Below are 18,729 nucleotides of genomic sequence, written 5' to 3' on the forward strand. Positions count from 1 at the left end.
CGCCTTTCACCACAGCATTTATTTTCATCACATGCACTATGTACACAATCACCATGTACATGTGAGCTCTGTCACTTTCAACCAATTTTAAATTCATACTATGTTGGTAAAAACTGCAAGGGTGTACATTATGTAAGAGCCCCCCCAATTCCATCCGAAAATTATATAATAAAATTAAAAGGCTCGCAGCAACAACAGGTGCAGCGCATGCTGATAAGGCGCGTCAAGTATTTTCTTGTTTTGGACTCAACCCAGTGGTGGCTTCCTTTTCAGCGATAGCCTGATACCGCTCCCGTGTCTTGTTGAGAATGTGGCTCCGCTGGTCTTCCACTTTGGGACCACTGTGGCCCAAACCTTTGCGAGTGTTTCTGGAGGTCACCTTGACCTGCAATCCAGAAGTTGTGCAACTGTTAAACCCCATCCTCCATTTTCTCAAGCTTAAAAGGGCAGTGAGACCTATTTTTAAAGCTGTACAAATTCTACCACACACTTCACGAAAGGATAACAATTAGACTAAGGAAGTACAGTACAATGTCGTTACAACAAACCTTGCGGGACTGCCAAATTTAATTAGTTAATTTGAATTATTGTACTGAAAAACCAATATTTTCATGTCAGTAATGTAACACAACAACAAAAATTACATGCCTTTGCAGCAGCTGCGCGTGCTCATACGTAAATAATAAACGAGAACACTGGGCACAGTTTAACTACAATTTATTGCTAGCAGAAGTCTGTAATCTTTTGGCGTGTAGACAGCAAGCGCTGCAGGATGAACGTCTCCACATACTTGACCTTCCTCTGAACGTCATCGGGGACATCTTTACAGTGCCCGAGGAAGGATCGCGTTTTTTTCTAGTAAAACTAAAACATCCGAGCTGGAAACAGTCTCTTCCTCTCCGTGTGTTGATCCAGTGTCGGCATCGTCTTCGACACTACTGCAATCTTCTTGCTCATGCACTTTATTCACAATGTCTTCGCTGGTGAGCTCTGTGGACGTAGCTGTCGCTGTCAATGTAATCATTGAAGGTCACCGCGGCATCGACGGGGCGCTTCTCGGTAAGCTCATTCCACAGTTCTGGGTTGAGCTCTTCTGTGTCCTCACAGTCTTGTGGCGCAGGTAAAGCCTTTAAAAGGCCTGCCTTTCGCCAGCAGTTTCTGATTGTGCTTTCTTTAACATTCCACCACGACCCTGTAGGCATTTCTGCACCTTGACAGATGTTTAACTGTGTGGGCAGCTTCAGTTGAATATTGTTCAGGAGGTGCTTCAACTTCAACGGAATTTCATAATAACGAAGCATCTTGGTGATTAGGGGATTAAATTGCGTACGTTATTCTGAAATATTCGGTAATCTGAAATATTCGGTAATCTGAAATTCATAGTACTGAAAGTTTTTTACATTGAAAATATAGGCATTTTGGTGGGGATTTAAAAAAAAATCGTAAATCTGAAACGTTCGTTAATGTGGTGTTCGTAGTAACCAGATTTTACTGTACAAAGGTTGAGAAATGCTTATACATTAATTTGATACTACAGTATGTCTCAAAATGCCAGACGTATCATTGAGATGATTGTGACATCATGGCACAAAGCAAAATTTATTGATGTCGTGTTGCAGTAAGGCTAGGTATGTGGTTATAAAACAAATGATGAGTGCTATGCACATTTCTTCTGGCTGCACACGCTTGTAACAGCTGAGGGACCATAGAGACAGAGCAAGTCGATGTATAATGATGCACGCGCACCCCTTGGTAATGAAAGCTAAACCGGTTCGTACAAACAAGTACTATCAAAGTAAATTATAGTATTATAGTATTATATAGTACAGTATTATCATAATGTTGTCATAGTGAATGAATGAATGAATGAATGACAAGTCAAAAGTTTCATACCCATACTCCACAAATCACACTTGTGATGACCAAGGGGAGGATGCAAACAAGATATGTTAGTAAGTCTGCTTGAGAAAACACGGGGAAGGCGGGAGATGGAAATTCAAGACAATGAGCAAAACGAGAACAAGGTGAAAGCAGGAGCCAACGTTTCGACAAGTGGACCTTCTTCAAGGCAAGTCCAATTAAAATCTTGGCTCCTGCTTTCACCTTGTTCTTGTTTAAGTCTGCTTGAGGAATGTAATTTTCCTACAGATAAACCCCATCCTCAGGGCCAGGTCAAATGGCAGAGAATATTACAGCTTGCTTGTTAGTATGTAATTCACTGCCTTTGTAGTCATTCAGTCATGACATGGTGTCATATACAAGTACTAGTTACTTGACATAGTGCTCCCGCTGGTATTAGTACCCCATAACAAGTTTTACTGACTTCATTAAGGCATCATAAGTTGAATAGTGACTGAAAACAAAATGAGTGCTTGCATCAAATTAAGCATAAGTAAAGCCTAGAAATAACGCTAAATGAGATTTCATTTTATATATATCTTCGTTTTGTAACAAAGAAGAACCGCCAGTTAGTCAGGCATATCCCGAGCATATTACACACAATGAAGAAGAAATGCCGGTCAGTCAGTTACGTCACCAGCGCTTTACACACAGGGCCGGTTCTGACTGCTCGCAGGGTTCTGATTGCCGCACAAAGTTCGACCTCTCATTCCTTGTGCACCCTGTCAATAAACAGCTTGACAGTTTGTATGCTCTATAAAATTTGCATCTACAGCAGCCATGCCATGTTTCACAATTCTTGCACTAATTTAAGTGCAGAATTCTTGAAAAACTATGGCTGAAAAATTTGTACTGTATTTCTTGTGCTCATGATAATGAGTAATAAATTACAAAGTGACAATGGGTCTGTGTGACGTTAATTGCAGTACATGCAAGCAGCACAAAGTGATGCCTTCTGCTTAGCCAGTCACACTATACTGGCATAGCTAGCATTGCTTAAAGGGCCCCTGAAACGGTTCGGACAAATTTTGTAGACGCGTAGGGTACAGCTTAAGTAGAAAATTCGCACCACAATTTAAGTGAAGCGTTACGTATTAATGGAGCTACAAGCGATTAGAAGCTACCCTCCTCCCTAGCTATGCTTTTCCTCCTCAACTCGTTCGCCGAGCGAGTGGGGCTAAGCTCCGCCTTCACTGGTTCAGCGTCACGATGCGACGTCACATCGTCCACTTCCGGTTGTTTTGGAGCCCGCCCCCGCCCGCGCGAGACTGCTCCGCTAGCCGCTTGGCCGTCGACCCCAAGCGAGAGCTATCGAAGCAGCGTGCGTTGCGAGCATTCTGTCGTAGCGCCGAACGTGTCTTGTATTCCGGTAACCACAGGCAAGCTGGTCATTTCGGCAAATGACTGTAGGCATAAACTCAAGCTGATGAAGGAACTTTAGTGTAGACGTACGTGAGTGGCCTGATTGGTCTGCACGGTCCATACACTTGTTGGTGCAGCGCTTAACCAGCCAAACAAAGCGCTAATATTGCTCTAACCAAGTGTAAAACATTTTAAACATTTATAAAAACAATGTGTTCATGATTACACTCCTGCGAAAAATACACGCCAGCAGCAAAGAAGAATACACTTCGTTGCTGCTACTGTGTATGGTTGAGCTCTGTGCCACCAGGTGGCTGCACCGTGCAGACCATTCGCATTTGCCCTTCTGCTCATCTCATGGCTCATCCCGTTACCGCAAAGTCAAGCGGCCAGACTCTGTCCCCTTGCGCTTGCGTTTTCCCTAATACCGGACTTGGGAAACGCTATTGCGTCAGTAATCTTCCGGTGTAAAGTGACGGCCACAAACGCGAAAATCCTGGCGTCGATCGGATAGCTGCAGTCCAATGCACAGCAGCCAGTTCGCTCGTACAGAGGAGAGGACACGATGTCGCAGCTTGACATATTGCCAGCCGCTACGTTTGCAGTCCACAAGGCAACAAAGTCGAATCATAGTGCTCGCGAAAAGACTGAGACCGACTCTGTACGCGGAGCTCTCTTCAATATGGAGTACGTTGTAACACAAGCAGACGACACATGCTGTGTGCCGGAAGTGCTTAACTGTACTGAAATATTATTTTTGTGCATTCTCTTTATGTTACTTTCTTTTCATAAAAACAAATTAACTAACATTCCAACTATTACGAAGATCATTTGTTTACCATAAAGTTGGAAAAATTATCGATCACGCGCCCTTGTCAGCCAATCGGATAGCTCGCCCCACTGACGTCGTATGGGTGATTTCGGTCATATGGGTAGGGGCGGCTTAAAATTCCGCCGAGCAGTGCGCTGCGATCGGCAGCGATGTGCATATTTAAAACCTTATAATAAATTACACGCTTTACGCGGAGCACTTAGATGTGTCAATTAATGATCAGAAGGACCTACTCTAACGACTCAATACGTTTGTAGAAAATCGTCAAAAGCATTTCAGGGTCCCTTTAAAATTGAGTTACACAAAGAGACATGCAAATGACTTGGCAAAAGGTGCCTTCTTTCATGAAGTCTCTCATGAGTGCATGTGAAAGTCTCTCTTAAGTGCACATGAGAATCTGGAGTCTTAGGTTAGTGTCATCTCCGGATTCCAAGCAAAATACCAGCCCACAAAAATTATTTTGTTCTAGTGCGTAAATGTGCTGGCTCCCACGCACGTCAGACTATGCTGTGGCTCATTACAACGTTTTCAATTCACCTCCTGGTGAGCATATTTCTGGCACCATCTTAAGTTCAAATTGTGTACTACAGAAGAAAGTACTCAAATGCACCCAGGGCGAATTCCACATATTGCCGCTGATCAGCATCCTTCTTAAGAAGTCTCGTGCCACAACTTCGAATTTTTTAAAGCTTCATGGATACAAATGTGAAATGGGAGCCCCTCAAATAACTATGCAATGAATTTTGGCAAAGCTAGAAAAATATGAGGGTATCAACTAATCACACGTTATTCACTCTTTGCAAGGCGCTTCAAAGCAAGTACCAATAAGGTTACCATCTGTTTCCTTTTCACATTTTAAAAATAAATTAGAGCTCTGAAGTCAAGTAGCACATTTCAGCACTGACTTAATATACATGTTCAGCAATGAACATCGAAAACTGAAATCCATTTTACTGTACATTTAAGGTGGCACTAAATAGAAAAAGGCCGCAGCTGACAAAGCATTTGCATGAGGGGCAAGTCTTTGAAGCAACAACAGTTTACTTTTTCAAGATATGTTCCCCTTGGTATATTTGCCAGAAAGAAGTTGCATCATTTCTTGTATATTCCACAAGCTTGCAGTAGTGCCAGTGACGTCACAGACTACGTGTTTACGCTCTGTTCATTCTTTCGAACTGTTGGCTCTGCTCTTGGCAAAAATCGTGCATTTGGTATTTTGGGTATGTAGTTGATCGGTATAGCTCAACTTAATGCTCTGATTTAGTGTTTTCATAGGACACACTACTCACAGGCTCAGTGGCTCCCTGCTGATTTTTTCCTAAGCCAGCACCTTCTTTCCAGCCCATTTTGTGCAGCAGCTTGAAGCCTATGTTGTCTTGTTGCAATGGTCTGCACAAAGGTATGTGTTAACAGCACAAGTCAGAGCTTAAATGGTAGTAAATGCACATGACGCACATATTTTGCAAAGCAGCCTTGGAACCAATGCACACTGTCACATGCTCCACCAGAATAATGGCCAAGTAAATGGCAAGGTGACTTCTCAGTAGATTCCCTCTGAGTCAAAGACAAAGGGAACCTGGAAATCTGTCTTATCAGAGATATAGCTTAGCAGAAATATTCCGAGTAAAGATCGTTAACTGCTCAGCTTATTAGAGAATGGAGCTTAACTCAAAGGCACTCTATTGCAGTTTCCTCTTTGTGTAACCAGCTTCTAGGCATCCTCTAAGTGAAAAATCTCATCCATAAAATTCTGTCTTATCAGACGTTCAGCCACATGAAGTCAATTGTAGTTGATGTGTAATTCTCTTCTAGATATCAAGTAACCAAAAGAACTATTATCTAGGAGCATGAGTGAAACAGTGTGACATCTAGGTTAATGGCCCACATGCTTAAAGAGGAGCAAAGAGTGAAAATAAATGATCGCACTTGTCTACACTCGCTGGCTCCGAGTCCCGTTCGTGAGGAAAGTTGCTTCCACGAGTTTCTCTGCGTTCTTGAGCACGATCCTGATAACCTCTTGGTGGACTTCTCACAACATACTCCATGCCCTGCGCATCAGCATCAAAAGCAACAAACATTGACCTTACACTTGCATACTTTTGAAGCAAGAGAATTGTATTGTGATGATGTTGTCCTTTTCTTGCTTGCTTACCAGTGCAATACTCTATGGTTGTTAGAAAAGTAACCATTGCAATGCGCTGCCTTTGTATTTTCAGACTACAGTATTAGCTTTTATTCTGCTGTCAAAAAACAAAAACAAAATTAACTAACAGCTAAGATGCACAAGAAAAATGTAAAGATATGCACACTGCTAACCACTGAAAGCATAGCTTCTCGGAATATTTCAGTTTAGACTACTGCGCATGAAAATACAGCTTTTCTGAATTTATATCCAATCAGTAGGTGCGAAATCTTCATTTCCTCATGCTTAAAGAGAGAAAAAAGGTAGGCAGGCAGTGATATTATAATTCAACCAGTGAATGTCCACTGTTTAAAAGTGTAAAAACATGTACACTAGTTCTACTGCACCACAAGCAACCGACAAGCCAGAACATGACCTACGGCGCAGGATATAAATAGGTGTTCAATGCACAAAAGTGCTGCACAAGCAAGTGCTGCTAAATTTATTAGAAGGCAAATTTTGCTGCAGGAACAACTGTAGTTGCAAGTGCATTAAGGAAGACTGGAAAGGTCTTAAGCATAAGTTTGTTGGGACCACTGCTTTATGCTGCTTCAAAGGCTCTTGAGCATGCTGGCTGTGCTCTCAGCTACTTCATACATACAAGCAATGAAATAGCATCTGTAGGGAACTTAGCTAGAAGGAACCAGTTGACAACATCTGTCCTAACCTTTGCAGTGCTTGCCCAGCAAATCTGCAGTCTAGTGCAGTGAAGCATGGTAGCCATGGCAGCCACAGAAAGTATATACAAAGGCAAAGAGAAGTCAGTCAGAAAAGCACTGCATGTGACATAAAAAGGCTGGACACAGGTATTCAAAAACATTTTGTTTACTCTTTCTATATTATAACCCATTATGATTACTGTGAGATTATAAGCACATAATTTGTTACTGACAAAGCTTTTGTTACTCTATCCTTGCTTATTGCCTCTTCAGTCGAATATAAATACCTGTACAGGTAAGCAGTGAGCAAGAAAGCAGTCTCTGCACAATGTGCCACAGGTATCAGTGAATAACAGGTATACCATTCACAAATATCAGTTACTCACAGCGACCAACAGGTATTAGTGACTGAAAATTACCTTCAGACCGTATTTAGCCTTAAGTTTCTTGAGCTGCGCTCGGCGTTTGGCCTCGGAACTGGGCGATGGGGCCCTCTGTGACTCCTGCTGTTCTGAGGGAGAGTCCATGAGCCCTGGCTCGCAGCGAGTGCACGTGTTGTGGCCTCTGTGGATGTGTGCTTCCAACTGGACTGAGCCCAGCTTCAGTCTGTCCATGTGTTGCACCAGTGATTCTTGGCCCTGCCACAACCGAGACAGCCACAGTGACTACAATGGCATGGCTTTCCTTTACGACACTGTAATGACACCATTAGAAAGGTTGCCTCAAATGAAAGGGAACATCATTATTAAAGAAATAATTCGGAACTATGAGCAAAGAGAAGCAGATTTGCCTTGCTGCCAGTCGTGTGTATCTTAGTCATCAGTATTTTTCCATGGAACTTATTAATTGTATTTTGAATGAATAAAGTAATTACCAATGTGTTAAATGACACCCCAAGATTAGTTCATTTGTAAGCAGACAACTTACTGAAAGCTGTAGGGACCACTGAGAAACACTCGCCTGAAAAGTGTTTTTGGCCAGCCAGCTTTTGAATGCTTCACTTTCTAGTAAAAGAGGAATCCAGACAGGTATACTGTCATGTGATTAGGTGCTTCTTTTCCCACTTTGTCAGTCCCTCTCCTTGCCATCTTCAACAAATGTGGGAAATTTATGTGCAGCCATGATAAAGTTGCAAATGATGACAGCCACATAACTGTGAAGAGCCTCAGCACAGGTGCCTCATGCTGATTATCGTTGGAGAGACCAGCCCTAGGTATATATGTGGAACCACAAACATAAATGTGTTGGGCTTTAAGGCATACAAAGACTATTCCTCCTTAGTACAATTGCTCTGCTAATTAGAATAAGTGTCGATAAATTAGGGGGATAGGAAAATATTTAATTTGTTAAAAAAAAATGCTGAACCTTGAATTCGGCATCAGCTACAAAACTATGCCATTCCAGAGGTAGTAACGCATGGCACAGATGGCAAAGAAAGCTTTAGGCTGCATTAGAAGGTCCATCAACTAAACAAAGTTCTTCAAGTCGCAGATACGAATAAGAAGAACCCTAGTAAATTTAGCTTGCAGAGCAGTCTACTTGTAAGGACTATACCAACTATGACCTGCACACGCTCACGAGTCAAAAGCTTTGCTCTTAGTGTTTTGCCCCTTTCCCCAAACCTACTTGCGAATTGCACATTGTGTACAACCCTAACAGAGCTATTGCTCTGGAAACAAGTTCTGTAAGACCACAAAAGTGGCATTGGCAGCACACTACAACTGCGAAAGGACAATAATTTAGAAACAGCACCATACATGCCGCATAAAGTAAAGATGAAAGACAGTACATTGATTTAAAACTGGGCACTTATGCAGCTGAATGAAATATGTAGCACCTGCAATGTAGCTAATGAAACAAAGAACAGCTACTTGTGCTCACACCCTTTACTTATCAGCTAATTTACACACGTCTTCCTTACGCAAGCATTCTTCAACTCAAGAATACCCCACGCTTACAAAATCAACTGCTTCTTTGTGACAACACATTCTTACAGTGCTCCACAATTTACAAGTTGACATACTGTTCAACAGCGACGGCAATACAGCCCAAATTGTCTCAGTGCAGTCCATTTAACCCTACTACGGTGTTCAGCTAAACATGCATTTAGGCAACATTTTCTACTCCAGTGGCGGCTGTGTATCACCTGGCTGAGCGGAGCCACACGAGCCCTATTTTGAAAGCGATCTGCGATGAGTAGTCTAGGTTCGCCGAGGGCTCATAGCTTCCCATGTGCTGTGTTCTCACCGCTTAGTTCACGTTGAAGTGACAAGCACCACGAATGTCATTCCACTTGCTGCTGCTGCCGCTCTTCCTCAAGTCAGCGTTTTGACAGCGAGTGTTCGCACTCACAGAGTGAGATGTGTTTCTCTTTGCTTGTGCGCACGTGACACCATGCTTGTTAATTTAATTAGTAAGTGAATGTTAATGAGTTTGTACAACTGATAAAACCATTATGCTTTCTTCATATAGCTGTGTACTAATTTGCCGTCGCAATCGATGCTTCTTTCGGGCAAAACTGCAACATTTTTCTTAACGCTTCATGTTTGGCACTGTTTCTACACTATGCAAAACAAATTATACTATCAGTCCTCTCTAGCAAACTTGCTCTAAACAAACCTGCTCTAATGGAACGCCATTCAATGAAGTTCCAGCCTGGCTCTGTAGATCCTTGAGCAGGTAACCCCCCTGATCTTCAGAATAGCGTAGCTCTGCATGAGTCTGGAATACAAAATGACTGTTTTAGGCTAGTACCATATGCAGTAGATGTCTTGCGACAAGTGTGTGAAGAAAATGGGCACTAGGTGACCATGGAGAGCATATTGCACACATTACAAGAGGATAGTGGCAAAGCGAAATGAAATGTCTACAGCAAGACATCCTTTCCTAGCCCTCGCATATTGTAGTTTAGCATACTTTTCAGGCTAAAATATTTCTTTTGGCTCTGAAGATGTACATATAAGCTAGCCAGGTTTAAAGCACGCAAACCTATTCAGAAAGATATAATGCTGACACATGATGGCTTCTGAATTTGTGTTCATTAGTTTATTCAAAAATCACTGCATTTTTAAAAAATTCTTTATTGAAAAAACAAAACATTGAAAAGAAGGAGAAAGAAAGGAAAAAAGAGAATTTACAGAGCAAATACACTGATAACTGAAGAACCATGTACCATTGTTAACCAAAGTAAAGTAACTTTATTCCTTGCTATGCTTTGTTGCTTTTTTGATGCAACTGATGAGAAGAGAAGCCTTCCACTGGCGGCTTCATCTATAAACAGGAAATAAATCGGCTGGGGTTCTTCCATTACGACGTACCAAACTGGTGCCCCCACCGTTATAAACAGCATCATGGTACTTGCTGCAGACAACTAGTGTGGCCAGGCAAAAACAAGGAAATCCTGAGAATATCTCAAACAACAGGTATTCATGCCTCATCTACGCTGTCCACATTGGGAAGACAGAGTGCGTGATCAGCGTGGGTTCCCAAAGTGGCGCCTGGAAGTGTCACCAAGTACAGCCTATGCTGCACCAAGTCTTGTGGCTCCTTTAGTACAAGACGAATGCACGGAGGCTGCTGGCTGGCAGGATCTTCTTCATCTGCGCTGCTGCTCTCGTCGGTTGCACTGGCACTCTCGTCGGTGCAGCTGTCTTCCACCTCCCCTTCTTCCACAGACTGCTCCTCAGCGGACTCGTCTCTCGGCTCGAGCTTCTTGCGCTGTTGGAAGCAGTAGGTATTCTACAGTGGCCTACCATAACGACTTGCTTGCTGTTCTTTTGTACGCTTGGTTCTATTGTCCTTGTGATCAAATATGATTGTGCAAAAATGAAATTGTTCAATTCTCAGGATAATATTCGGCAGATATCACATTAAGGAACAAATCCTTTGATAATTTTAACTGTGCTGCATGCCTACCTGTATTGGCAGAGTAATCCTTGCATTGTTCTTTTATGTGTTTATTCACATCAATTTCATGCTGTCCACCCTCACAACAACTGCAAAATCATCTCACTATACTGTGCAATTAGTATTAAAAGAAAGAAGAAGAAAAAAAGAAGAAAGAAAATCATGCACACACAATTATAAGCCCTAAGCGCATCGTCATGCATACTTGGTCTATTCAGGAGCCATGTTTCTGGAGTGGATTGGCACGCACAATGTGCACGTGAAAGCAGCATGTTTTGTTTACTTTCTGTTCAGCCTATACTACACTTCAGTATGTCTTTTTTTTTTTTAACTATGTCTTTACAGCATTTTGCATGCATAGTGTTTGAGAAGTGGCAAAACATTCTCTACCAGAAACGTGCAAGCATGAAATAAGTACACCTTTCAATAAATAATGCAGGATTACACTCGCACAAATTTACATATGTTTAATCATGCTGTAAGAATACGAGCAAGGTCAGGTTGGTAAGTGCAAATTGGGTGACAACTGGCATTGGTGCCCGATGCCATTTTATCAAATAAAATGGGAGTTTATTATATTAAAAAAAAGAATACGTAAATATTTAGACAGTAAGCCTATATGGCTAATTATCGGTTAACTTGAACACACAACATGGTCATCAAGCCATGTGAATGAACAGAAATGTAATAAATAGGTAACTTATAAGTGATCATAAAAATTATGCTTTGTGACTTCATAATCACAAGAACACAGATTGCAGCAGGAATCATAAAATAGGTGTACTTACTAACTGAATTGCAATACCCAATAACACTATGAACAACATACAGAAGAAACTACAAAGTGCATATGCATTCAATATTACAAATGATCTCTGTTGAAAGCATTTAGTAACATGATACAGATAGGACACAAAGATATCAAACTTCATAGTATTCACATTACTAGTTTAATTACTACAAGACTTTAGAAATCAAATTTACATGAAAATTTTAAATTAATACATGCAAGTTTCATTTCGAGTGGAATGGAGTTCCCAATTTTAGCGCCATTGGATTTAATTAATCTTTTGTCATATGTGTTTTTACAGGTGGGGAGATTAATGTTGCTACTGGCTGTGTGTCTTGTGCTATGCGTTAGTAAAGAAAACGAACTTAAGGGTAATGGAAAGTTGGTGTTGACTATACTATTTACCGAAAGACTGATGCATAATTCTGCTGAAACATGAACAATAATATTCAAGCACGTGCAGACAATGCAGTGCTTGGACAACGAGCAGAATAAAAATCTGGGAAAAATTATGAGCTGGGAAAAATTATGAGATAAGCGGAGTTTCTACATTAGCGAATTCATGAAAATATAAGCCTTTGGCCAAATATAGATCACACAGACCCTTTCAAAATAGGCGCCAGTAGCGCTAAATTTCTCGCAAAAGCTTACTATATCATGAGAGGTATTTTCGGTAGATCACTTTTGCGAGATATTGTGTGATACCCGACACGGGCATCTACAGGCAGCAGCGATCTTTGCACAGAGCCAAGCAAACGCTGTTGCACATAGGCACCTACATGTCCAAAGCCTATAGCGATGCAAAATATCATAAAAGTGCTCGTATCACAAAACTGTAATTAACCGAGAATACTGCCACAGGATCACAATTTTGTAGCCATGCCTTCCACTCGATTATATGTCACTCTTTCATCCACCATTTTCAGCTGCCTTACCCCATTAATAATGCTGACGGAGCATTGCTAAGACTACTGAAGAAGTGTGATAAGAAATGGCATTAGGAAAGCCATCGCTACAGAATCACAGCCCTGAACTTGTTACTTGAGAAAATGCCAAGAACATGCCAAACATTCAATGCAGCTGGCGTAGAGTGCGAATACACAAACATAGAAATGCAGAGCATGGTGAATAAGTAAGTTGACGACCCTCTGCGCATACGTAAGCATGCATGTTGCGGTGGTCACAGGTACATTCTCGCGCTCATCATGCTTTGTCAGGGGTCAGAGCAGCACTCTGCCCGCATTATCAATGCGATCGCAGTCATCCACGATCAGTAGATGATAAGAGTGGCATAGAAAGAAGTGGAATTCGCTACAAAGTTGTGGTCCTGTCTCTCTTTGACAATATTGCAGCTTCGCACAAAGTATGGAGACTTTTGGGCAATGACCTTTTCCCGCCATTTTTGCAGTCGAGATTTCTAGATATCCAGAGTATGGTGCAAGAGAATTTCAAGAGGTGAAAAATACATGAAACCGACACCGAGCCAGGAAGAAAATATAGACTTGACCAATATTTTGAGATACCCGAGTTCGAGTAATGAGGGTTTACTATAATTCTCAATAGTGAAATTTTCTAATTGCATTACCAGTGTTAGGAACATTATGTATGTAAATAAAGTCCCATTTTTCACTACGATAACTTAAGCGGGGATGAAGTTTAAAAATATACAAGAAATGACGTAGTTATATTAAAAGTAACTTCTCACTTAAGTAAGTGTCAAACATGCATTACATACATTTTTAACCTATTTTCTGCAGCGTAATTTCTCATTACAACACCCAAGTAAATGTGAAAACACATTCTATGGGGTTGTTAGTAACGTGCAAGCTCAGCAAACTATAACCAAGACTTGTTCTCCTGGAATGAAAGTAATATATCTTGCTAGGTCAATATTTAGTGTTAGCAGGTTATGAGAGAACCACGTAGTAATTGCTGCTAACTCTTTCATAATTTGTTCGTGCTCATATATCTGTGTGCCATTCATGCTAACAGTGATTGCACATGTCACTACTGATTTAACTATTGCAGTCCAGAAAAATACAAGGCACAAAATAGGCAACTAAAGGATACACAAATTACTATATTGTTTCTTGTGCTTTCATTCACTTTATTATTATACCAACTTAAATTGTAAAGTCTGCATGTGGACATAGTGACCCTACCGGATTATAGCTACATTATTAAGCAAGCTTCTTCTTCCACCTCCTTTTCAAACTTACACCTTGGCTATGTTACTTCTGCATTTGTCTGTAATCTTTTGTGTCATAAGTAAAATGTTGAAAAAAGTATGAAACCCAGACAGCAACTACACAAGCGCATCAAGGAAATAGCTGATGCTAGTGGTCATTCTGTATGTGCACAAGGTTTCACAGAGACTGAAAAAAAAAAATCCCAGAAGAAACTATCTCAGGATGACTGTTGATGTTAATGTGATTAGCATTGAAGCAATGTAGCAACACACCTTATTGCTACCTCCAAAACGCATCATGGTTGAGGCATTTACTGCAGCCGGGCTCCTCTCACACACTTCCCTGTGGAATTCTGCACATGGCAAGTCTCTGAATATACAGTAAACTTGCGTTGATTCGACTCTGATGTGGCTGACAAAACTGATTGGATTATCTGGTGGGTCAAATTAAACAAGATGCAGAAAGAAAGACAAAACACACCACTCATTAATTTGGCAGTACTTGCTCAATCATAACACACCCCCAAATCGAATGAATGAATTCTGTGGTTTTACATGCCAAAACCACATGTAATGGAAGACTCCGGATTGATTTTGACCACCATGTGGGATCTTTTACGTGTGCTCCCAACGCACGGAAAACGAGCGTTTTTGCATCTTGCCCCCATCAAAATGTGGCCGCCATGGCCAGGATTTGATCCCGTGACTTCCATGCTTAGCAGCGTAACACTATAACCGCTAAGCCACTGCCACGGGTGCCTCTAAATCAAATGCGCGCCTGCTTTCTATGTGTCCAAAGTAGAAAAATAATGTCGAACAGATGTTAAATCTCCTACATTAAGTCTCCATTAAATGACTAGTGTTCAATGCATTCACACTCCCCTCCGCTCTGCCGAGGCATGATGCCACTAAAGGGGTTGCTATTAGGATCACCATAAGGGTAACGCTCGTGCATGCCGACTCATCAAGTTCGAATTATCCAGTGAAGGCCAATCTTATGCTTGAAGCAACAAAATTTCAGGCCCATAGAAATGCATAAGTGCCAGCCAGGACCTTTGGTTGGGATCGAATTAACTGGAGTTGAATTAACAGAAGTCTACTGTGTACGACACGGGTTTGATGCCTCCCAGAACTCAAGAAACTTTAAGGGATTTTCTTTCTTTTGTTGCTGAAGAATGACCTTTTCCCAGTGGCACATACCCAGTGACCCAAGTTAATGTGAAAGGAAAACGGTTAGATGCCGGCACAGATACTGGGATGTGTGTGAAGAGAGAGACAGAAGAAAGGGGGAAAGGCGGAGGTTAATCAGATGGGTAGATCCGGTTTGCTACCCTCTGCTGGGGAGAGAGGGGAGGTAAAGTGATAGCAAAGTGGAGATAAAGAAAGAAAGGGAGCATAGACATACAATCACAGTCAAATACTGTCACCGTATACCATCACCACACAGCACAGTAGCACTTGTAGCACTATAAACATCTCTTTAGGCTACGGCCGCTTGTGATGTGTGTGTGAAGGATCCTAAAAATGTTAATGTGGCACATAACCAGGAGTGCATGTACCCAGTAACCTAAGTTGACGTGAAAGGAAAATGATTGGGTACCAGCACAGATATGAAAAAGTAGGTGAAGTATCCTAAGAATGATAATTGCATTAAAAAAGTGGGCAGTTAGGTCAGTGTAAAGTTTGTTTTCTCAGCACCAGAAGACCTAGACCCTGTTTGTTTACTCACTGATCCTAACTGAGAAATGCTGAAATGATGCCAGAAGCCATTCAGAGCTCGTCCATTCTTTGTGTGGAAGGAGTGATTTATGGTGTGCCATTGTCATGTGGCCGTAAATACATAGAACAAAGAGGCCACTGTACAAAACACCAGCTAAGAGAGCGAAAGCAAAAAGTGTTACAAAGATGGGCACATATCAGTATATTGCAATGACTGTGGATATATTATGTTTTTTTCTCGAAGTGAAACATAATCAGCTCCCACAAATGTAAATGTACACAATAAATTACAGAAACAAAAGCCATAATCAATAAGGATCCCATGAGTGTAAGTACATTTGCTTTTTATGAAGAAACATGCTTCCTGAATGCAGCAGTAAGACAATAATTTTCATCTTTCTTTCTGATAACGTACCTACGTGAACATGTGAAATGCATTAACCTTCAGTTGCTAGTGCAACCCTGTATGCGTCTTTACGTGTACTTTACATATAGTCCTAGTCTTCTAGTGCTTGCCTGCACAGTATTCATAGTAGAAGCTGTTTTACCAAAGTAGAAAATGTCGGTCACTATCAAACGCAGAATTTAATGAAGAATCCAAATTCAGCAGCCAGCAACCATGCACCTGATGGTAAAAGATGAAAATGCATTACTGGTGAGCACAGTGCCTCTGGTCCCTAACCCAAGCACGATACATATGGAGTAAAAGCAACCAACCTTGCGTTTTGGCTTGCGAACTTTGCGTGCTTTGCTGGGCTGTACTTGAGAATGCACTTCGTAGCTTCCTGCCTCTGCATTGTAGCGGTAGTAGGTACCTGAAGTTGGCTCATAAAGAAGCTGTGTTGACTGAGGAGAAAAAAAAGAAACAAATTAACTTCAAAGTTTTAGAAGGTATGGGTAAAACAGAAGACATGTGTCCTGCACTACACTCATATTTTTGTACTATATGCCAACTATACCGCATTATACACACTATACCGACAGGCTTTGTGCACAAATCAACACTTTTAAATATGTGTTGATAAGCAATCTATTATAAGTATAGCATTATTATGCAGTAGGTCCTGTCAGAAGACTTACTGGGTCATAGTAGCAACCTGTTGAGACACTGTAGTACATCTGATACTCTTCATTGAAAACATAATCGGTAGAGTCAACAGCTTCCTGTGCCGCCGCCTTCACCAAATCTGCTACTGTGACCTGCGCATTAATAGAAACACAGTAACATACCTGCATTAGCATAGAATGGTGTTAGGTTAAAGTGGAATAATGGTGCCAATTGTAAAGCGCATGTTTTTTTTTTAAAAAGGATGCTTTCTCTACAGTTTTGTATTATTGTGGAGATAGTGATTTAGAAGGCCTTGCCTTATGTAACCACCTAATTTCAAAAGTGTTGTTCCCACATTTATTTACTTTGGTGGTTTGCACAAGTAGCATTTTACGTTGGCAGTTATATCAATCATTTCCTATTAGCTCCCTGCAGGACTGAAAATTTTTAAGCCTAGTAACCAGAAATTCATCATGAGCAAAGTCAGTGAGTGCATGAGATAAACATAAGGTGAGGCTATGTCTAACTGCTTGCACAAGTGATTTGACGACTTAATAATTAAGGTGTATGTAGGATGTTCAAGTAGTTGCACCATTCATGCTTAGCTGCAAGTCTTGAAGTACAGTTGCACACAATATGAGCTGCCCTGTGGTCAAAGGCTTTCCAATACTGCACGGCTGCACTGACATATGAAAGATTGCAGACCTAGACACGGTTGTAATTACTGGTATTTATTACACCAATGCTTCGTTCGTCAGAGCTGCTGTGCAGTCTTGGAGTCCCTTCGGCCATGGGACCGGTGTTGCAGTTCACATTGCATGCAACTGTACATTAAGTTTAGCACTAAATGATCACATAACAATCTAATGTCACAGAGTTACAAGAAGAGCGCCAACCGATATGCACCTCTGAGTCTTCGTACTGTAATCTTTAACTTCAAACTTGATGTATGTTTGCAATGCATAAAATTGCCCAACTAAGCTCTATTCAAGCATAAATCTTGCGTGGGTTTTTCTAATGATATAGCCATCCACTGGCAAATACCAGTGTTTTGATGCAACTAGTCTGTACATGAATTCAGCACAAGACATTTTATCAAAGCCGAGCTCACTCTGGCACTCTCCTTTACCATCTGCATACTCAACAAACTTATCAATCAGTGTGGCTTTACATGGTTGGACCTCCTGCTGCAACATTAGTGCACGTTGCTGTGGCATTTTAGCAACGACGATGTGTGTTGTTCATCGTATTGTAGAAAAGAGTTTTCCACCGTGAAAGTGTACCCTATCTGGCATTCCCCGTAGGGCTGTGAAAGAGGGGTTCTCTGCTACAGTTTATCTTAAACAGTTCTGATTGTAGCGGTAGCACAGTCGCCGGGTGTAGCAAATGCCGCCAATCTTCTGTCGGCCTAGGTGCGTATATTTACAACCATTGTCCGTTCAACAATGTATTACACAACATACAAATAAACTCAAGTTTTCCAGAAAGCCAGTCAAGTTAACTAGTGTATGGCTCTCACATTTGAACCCTCTGGTGGTTTCCAGTCTTGGGTGCCATCACCACTATTTGATGCTACCGGTTCCTTCTTTGCATGGCACTGGCACGGGCAGCAGCGGTCGCCGGTACCATCCTTGGCCAACAACGCCAGGTCGAGCAACACAGCGTCCTTTGCGTCCTCTTGCCCAGCACTTACTTTTACGTCACTGAGCATAATAGCAAGCTGCCCCAGTACCCATCGCACATCAGTTTCGATGCGGGTAGCACTGTCGTGCAAGTCCTTGACCAGCGACATGTGTCCTTCTAGCCTAGTTATGTGCTCTTTGATGGACAGCTGACGTTCTAGGTTGCTTATTTTCTCCAAGAAATGGTCGACGCACTCTGTCTGGCCCATTTCTACGCTCCCAGTCCACTTCGTGCCGACGCAGCGAGTTTCGTCAGGAAATTATATAACGTGCGGGTAGACTAGCTCGAGCAAAAAAAATGCAGCGTCACAGCTAATAATGAGGTGATTACAGCATGCAGAGTAATCCCACGCGGAAAACCACCAAGAAATTTGCTTAAAACACGCGCAAATGACACATTGCGCAGCCGAGAAACGCTAGTGACCCTAGTGGCTGTGGTGGCACGAAGTCAAGCCCGTCAAG

The 18,729-nt window shown here is 41.7% G+C and overlaps 1 protein-coding gene across 3 annotated transcripts; it reads right to left on the reverse strand.

Moving 5' to 3' along the window:
• On the reverse strand, nt 1-18,694 carry LOC142571907 (angiogenic factor with G patch and FHA domains 1). 3 transcript variants are annotated; one of them, XM_075680608.1, is made up of 10 exons: nt 18,105-18,694; nt 16,618-16,737; nt 16,255-16,383; nt 10,367-10,651; nt 9,554-9,655; nt 7,354-7,572; nt 6,943-6,973; nt 6,020-6,141; nt 5,383-5,482; nt 246-385 (listed from the first exon to the last, which is right to left on the reverse strand). In XM_075680608.1, exons 1-9 carry the CDS (start codon nt 18,474-18,476, stop codon nt 5,387-5,389), a joined length of 1,476 nt encoding a protein of 491 aa, XP_075536723.1. In that variant the 5' UTR covers nt 18,477-18,694; the 3' UTR covers nt 246-385; nt 5,383-5,386. The 3 variants fall into 3 exon arrangements, with proteins under 3 accessions (XP_075536722.1, XP_075536724.1, XP_075536723.1); XM_075680607.1 differs by lacking the exon at nt 6,943-6,973 and having other exon boundaries at nt 1-385; nt 18,105-18,691; XM_075680609.1 differs by lacking the exons at nt 6,943-6,973; nt 10,367-10,651 and having other exon boundaries at nt 1-385; nt 18,105-18,692.
• Between the last annotated feature and the right edge of the window lie 35 nt (nt 18,695-18,729).

This window comes from Dermacentor variabilis, chromosome 2 (assembly GCF_050947875.1).
Source record: "Dermacentor variabilis isolate Ectoservices chromosome 2, ASM5094787v1, whole genome shotgun sequence".
Classification (NCBI taxonomy): Eukaryota; Metazoa; Arthropoda; class Arachnida; order Ixodida; family Ixodidae; genus Dermacentor; species Dermacentor variabilis.

What these genes read in the sequence shown, in the direction of transcription:
- LOC142571907 (XM_075680607.1), bottom strand. Translation starts at nt 18,476, where the DNA reads ATGGGCCAGACAGAGTGCGTCGACCATTTCTTGGAGAAAATAAGCAAC. An exon ending in ATGTGGACAGCGTAGATGAG is followed by an intron (nt 9,656 to 10,366) that starts GCATGAATACCT and finishes TTTGTATTCCAG; the next exon opens with ACTCATGCAGAGCTACGCTA. An exon ending in AGCAGGGAGCCACTGAGCCT is followed by an intron (nt 386 to 5,382) that starts GTGAGTAGTGTG and finishes TCTGGATTGCAG; the next exon opens with GTCAAGGTGACCTCCAGAAA.